The 6,000-nt window shown below is 41.7% G+C and overlaps 1 protein-coding gene across 2 annotated transcripts in view; it reads right to left on the bottom strand.

Annotated features, from left to right (window-relative positions):
• Positions 1-975: 975 nt before the first annotated feature.
• MAP7D3 (MAP7 domain containing 3) overlaps positions 976-6,000 on the bottom strand; it is a 28,710-nt gene continuing 23,685 nt past the window's right edge. For both annotated transcript variants that reach the window (XM_008581328.1, XM_008581329.1), the window contains 4 exons: positions 5,599-5,698; positions 4,303-4,528; positions 3,109-3,377; positions 976-2,501 (listed from right to left, as the gene is read on the bottom strand). In XM_008581328.1, coding sequence (XP_008579550.1) covers positions 2,494-2,501; positions 3,109-3,377; positions 4,303-4,528; positions 5,599-5,698 — 603 coding nt within the window. In that variant the 3' untranslated portion in view covers positions 976-2,493. The remainder of the gene's footprint in view (positions 2,502-3,108; positions 3,378-4,302; positions 4,529-5,598; positions 5,699-6,000) is intronic.

Here is a 6,000-nt window from a genome sequence, read left to right as displayed (position 1 = left end):
GGAGCTTTAAAAGCTTCATTCCAGTGTCCACGATGACACAAGCATAGTAAATATGATCTGCAGAATCTGCTGGTAGAGGCCGGGGATCTGTCCCTCGGGGAGAGGACACAAAAAGCTATCCAGAGGAAGGGAAACATGAGGGGACCAGTGTGTCCAGGGGAGGAGCAGAGGGCAAGGTCTATCACCCCAGAGTTGTAAACAAGAACACCCAGGTTCAACAGTTCCAACAGATCGATCAACAGGACCTGGTGCCAGACTTGGCAGTGAAGTTTCTAGCATAGATGAGGCACTCGTGGAGGTAGTATCTTTGACAGGAATGGGGTATGTCTGGTTTGTGCTGATTCAAATGTATATGGAATGCTCTAGAATGCTCAGTGGGAAATGGCTACCACCATTCTCATATGCACCAGACCCCAAAGACTGGGGACAAAAAAAGACACCTGGCCTTATCAAAAACAAAACCTAGTGGAGTTAAGCACGTTTTAAGATTGGAAACTAAATATCTGTTTTACCACTCATAGTAAGTGATGTCATGAAGAGACGTGTACATAAAAGAGCACAATAACTGCCTGAGCACATACGCTCAGACCTTAAAGAGCAAGGATTTTCCCCATCCAAGGCAAGTACCAAATGTGAGGTTTAAAAGGGCTGGGGGAGAGGAAAACGGGGAGTGACTGCTCAAAGGGCACGGGGTTTCTTTTCAGGGTGATAAAAATGTTCTGGAACTAGACAGTGGGGATGGTCGCAAAACCTTGTGAATGTACACGTTAAAATAGTGACTTTAGGTTATGTGAATTTTACCACAATAAAAAGAAAAGTACTTTAGTACTACGTGTCAACTGTTAAGTCGGAGCCATCACAGGGAAGAGTAACAAGCACTGAAATAGTTGCAGGAAGACACACAGAGTTTGAAAACCCACATCTCACTGTCCCAGAAGTGAAACCGTCAAATCACAAACTACACGAAGAGGGAAATCAGAGGATTTGATTGTTTATTGAACTTGCTGATTACCTGTGTTCATAGCTTGGTTAACAATTTGTGTCACCTTCATACCACCACCAGTACATTTTTTTACTATTATAACGAAAAGAAAACTTGTGTTAAATTTATTTACTTGTGCAAAGTTTATTCATATAGCAAACATTTATATGGAGCTGTAAAAGAGTATTTCAACATGTGACATTTGTGCAGAAAAATATCAGAAACTCATTTGTTAGGATGATTGTCTCTGCCTTCTGTATGAAAGAGCTAGTGTATAAAAATAGTTTTTAAACCTAAGGCACCCAACTCTAATATATAAAAAGGTACAGTACTCTGAGCAGCAAAGAACTAGGGAATCAGAAAGAATAATTACTTCCTTTTACTAATCCAAGACTGCTGGCCAAAACACTTGCCTGCTTCAAACTATCTGCAGTTCAACACTGAAAACTCATGAGCACTCGGACAACTAATGTGCACTCAAGTTTTATGGAAGCATATATCCCGTGTGTGTACGTACGTGTGTGTACAACTGTGTGCACGTCTCTGTGCCCATCCCAGGGACTGAAGAATAACACTGCTCCTGTATACATGCAGCCAGTGGCCAGAGGAAGGCAAGCACATTTTGGTTACATACCCCAAGCCTGAGTGTACAGTAAAGGACAGGAGTAGAAAGCACAAGCAGGAGAAGATTATAAACATTAAACATTGACAGGAATTAAACATGCCCCATGAGGCAACAGCCAAGTACTGCTTTATGTACACAATACAAATAATACATGTTTTTCTAGGTAAACACCAATATGTACTTCAGAAGTAAACAATTACAAGAGCATGAAAGATGCTAATTGTTCCAAGATAACACTTTATAGGACTCCCAGCATTTGGGGGTATCGGTACCTGTGCACTTGTTGGCACAGACGAAGGCAGTGTTGAAAATATACACATATAATAGTAAAATACAATTTACTATATTTTGCAATCTTCACTATCTGTATATTAGAAACAATCTGACATAGTTCTCGTGAGCAATCCCGAGTCCCTTGCATAATCCATTATGTTCTCTACAAGATCAAATGAGAGTTTTTAGTTGTTAAAATTAATATCGTTGTTAAATAGAAGAAACATTAAGATTTCAAATCTATACTGAAAGAATTATTCCTTTAATAGGCTTCTTTTAGAAATTTGATAGTAAGCATGTTATGAAAGCATCCTTGATACACACTCACTCTAGCACACATATTGGTGGAAAACACAAGAATGACAGACAATGGTGATTTTTCAAGGAAAACAAAAATGACTCTTTACTCAGAACTCTTGTTTGGACACAATAGGAAAAGATGATAGGAAAATCTTCTGAGATACATATCAAAGTGGCATTCTGATGTTTTCCTTTTTTTCTGATGGTCATTTCCTCTGCCCGGTGAAAGTCAGAAGCAGATAAATTATTAGAGATGCGCCTGGGAGTTGAGCTCTACAAAGTAGGAGGATACATCTCCCAGGCTGCATGCGGTTTATATATCTGACCAGAGGGAAAAAGAAAAAAAAGATTAGTAGAGAAGATGCTGGTCTCACAGCCACTTGACCCTGGCCTCCCTTCAGGGCAGGACTGGGACCCTGAGCAGCCCCCCTGGAGTTGCTGACACACTGGTGCTCTTATAAATGTCCCTCACTTCTCCAACCCCCAAACAGGCCCAAGTTGCCTCTCCTAATTTCAAAGAGAGCTTCTCAAAGAAAAACAAAGGCTTTTTGGCTTTGGAAACACAGGTTAAGAGACTAATTCCAAAGATCTCCTTAACCCTCTGCCCTAAACAAGTATCTGTGTGCTTGTCAAACAGCTGGCAGATCAGGAGCTCAGAAGGATCTGAGGGATCTGGGTGTTGAAAAGAACTTATTATTTTTTATCAGGAAGGAAATGCGGGACATAAAAATTAGAATCAAGTCATCTACTCTCTCAAAACTAACTGAATGCAAGACTCTTCCACATCACTCCCGTGGACCCAGTACTGTCTTTTCCCTCTCCTCCAAAGTTACATAGTGCAAAGACTGCCCTGGAATAGCCAGAAGCAGGGGAGAAGGTTCAAGGTCAATTGCCTTTCGAGCAAAGTGACGATGGGATAAGGCCTTACCTGAATGAGCAGAAACAGGTTTGCTGCCTATCTTCTCATCTTGAGGTGTTTGGGGACTTTGGCAAGATGGGATGGATTCCTTCAGATTGGGTTGGTGGCTTTCAGGAGGAATACCTGTGACAGATGTTTCTGGGTGACTTACGACATCAGTAATTTCAAGGATCCACTCTTGCTTTAGATTCAGACTCTTGGAAGGTTTCATGGTGTTATTGGTTTCGTTTTTCTTTCCGGTTTTTGCTTTTCGAGTGGTCTTTCTTTTGGTGGATGATCTGGAAAGAGATATACAGGTTAGAATCCCAATTGTTCCAAAACCAAGTCTCTGTCCTAAAAGCTTTTTCTTTAATGAATTAACTTCTAAGAAATGCCTTGGAAGTAAATGAATTTTCAGGATCATAGAATGGGAAGGGTGGAAGGGACCCTAGAGATCACAGAACACACAGGTTTTCAAATTGTATTTTAGAAAGCCCTAGGGTGTCATGGAAGCACCAATGGCTAGGAGCAGCTAAGCATGCAGGGCTCCAGGAACCCTGTCCCTGCTTCAGGATGGTCAAGAGCACAGCCAGTATGGTGAATTTTGACAACTGGTATGGGGTTTCTAGCTCCAGTGCTCTTTCCACACTGTCACTGTGCCTCAGCAGATGACTGTTTCCATGGGCCTTGCAGGTTAATGCCTTTTCAGGCAACTGTCCAAATAGTGCTCCTTTCCAAGAACCTGTTCCTGCTCTCCCGACCTGAACTCTGACACTGTGTCCCCATATGTAAAATGATATTACTACCAAACTCAGAGTTGCAATGAGAATTAAAATAGGTAACGTAAGATGTCTGGTATACAGCAGTCACTCAATAAATGTCCCCTTCCCTGATTTTATGACAACATTAACCAGTGTGAACAAAAACACAGTTTGGAGCCAGATGTATCTGGGTTTGAATTTGGGCTCTTCCCTTTAATAGTGGGATGTTGGGCAAATAAGGCCCTTAGTCTCTGTGCACCTCAGTTTCCTTTTCTGTAAAAATGGGGATGATGATCCTTACCTAGAAAAGCTGTTGTGGGGATTAGGTATTTCTGTAAAGTCAAGTGCCTGACACAGTGTTTGTTACAAACTAAGAGCTCAATCAACAATATCGTTTAGCATTCTATGAATGTCAACCATATACTCACCAAGTTTATTCAGATAAGCTCATTGAGTAACTCACCTTGAGGCTTTTGCCTCAGTAGATGGGTCTTTCATGTTTTCTTTTCTGAAGTTTTTCACACCACAATTAAAGTATGTCTTTGTTTTGTTACGGTCAGTAGCGGTAAAGTATGTCTTTGTTTTGTTACGGTCAGTAGCGGCTGTTAAAAATACTAGCTTAGGCATTTTCTTTGCATATTTAAGAGTCATTTTGGGTTTGGTAGATGAATCTCTGTCATTTAGCATGACTAGGGGAAAAAAGGAACAAAATTAAAACTGGAGTTTCAACAAAAAATTTGAGAAAAAGCGAAGGCCGTGATCCTGATGGCATGGCAGGCCTGGCAGCCTGAGCTGCTTCACCTTTCTAAGCCATGGCTGGGCCACTGCCTAACACACATGTCACCCTGCCCTCAGAGCACAAAGGGGCTACCTTTAAAGAATTCCTCTTTCTTTTGCTAGGAAGGAATAACAGGTCACAGGGCAGGACTGCTCCACACTTCTCACCACCCCCATCACCTATCCAGCCAGTTCAGCCAAGTTTAGTCTCACCTCAAATGCTACCTCCTGCTCTCTTCAGCTTTCCTTAATGCCCTAGGGCAGACCTAGGGGTTCCTTCTGCTGTGTTCTCATTGCATTTTGATCAAGATTCTTTTAGCCAAATCAGTTTGCTCATATGTCTGTCTCCCCACTGGCTATGGCTCCTTTAAGCTGAGGGCCATGTCTTTTCATCTCTGCATTCCCAGTACCTAGTAGAGTACCTGACTTACCTGTTCAATATCCACTTGCAGAATAAATATTAACAAATAGCATTTTCTCAGATGCCAAGTACTGCTCCTATAAGGTGGTTCCTAATCATAAGGGAGTCAATGATACATTTTGGAGGGCATTCATATCATGACATGATTTCACTTTTTCTTAATGAGGTGGAAAGTGGAATTCCACCCGTGGTCAATCATGGAGGCCTCAGGAGGTCCTGAGCTGTGCAATGCCAGCAGCAGCCACATTCAGCTGAGGAGGGGCTGCCATCTACAGTCCACTAGCGCAACCTGTGCAATTAATAACAGCAGCAGCCACTACTACTTACTGAAAGTTCACTACATATCAGGCACTAATCTTAGCATTACACAGATTAATCTCATTGAAATTTCATGTCCACCACAGGAAGAGGACAACAGTAGCTTCCATTTATTCACATGGGAAAACTGAGCACAGAGCTTAAAGCCACACAGCTCAGAAGTGGAGGAGGCCCTGAATATGTACATAGGCTGTCTAGCTCCTAAATGGTGACTAATAGAACCATTAGAAGAAATGAGCAAACCTGGAGGAAATATTTCAAAGGAGTCCTCATCAGTTTCTGTCTCGTTTTCGTCATCGGCCTCATCCTCTTCATATGTGTCATTGCCGGATATTTCTGTAGCCTATGATTAAAAAACAAAATCATGATTATACACAAAATTCAATCATCCTGGCTTAGAATTTCAAAAAAGTCAGATTTTAAGGCTAGGCTGATGGCTAACGTTCATCATTTCAATTAAAAGGTAAAAAGAAATCTAACCTCTTTAACTGGTCCCAAGAATCTACAAGTGGCCCCAGTTGTGTCTTTCAGCTAGGGAGACACCGAAGAATAAAAGATTTCCCTAAGAGGGAGCAAGGGACTACAACTTCGGGCTGGCATTTGGTGTCTGACTGCTTGGAATCCTAACTAAGTCAGGGTAGGACT

Source organism: Galeopterus variegatus, unplaced genomic scaffold (genome assembly GCF_000696425.1).
Source record: "Galeopterus variegatus unplaced genomic scaffold, G_variegatus-3.0.2 Scaffold2329, whole genome shotgun sequence".
Classification (NCBI taxonomy): domain Eukaryota; kingdom Metazoa; phylum Chordata; class Mammalia; order Dermoptera; family Cynocephalidae; genus Galeopterus; species Galeopterus variegatus.
The sequence above is the reverse complement of the archived record's forward strand: the minus strand, read 5'-3'. Positions and strand labels throughout refer to the sequence as shown.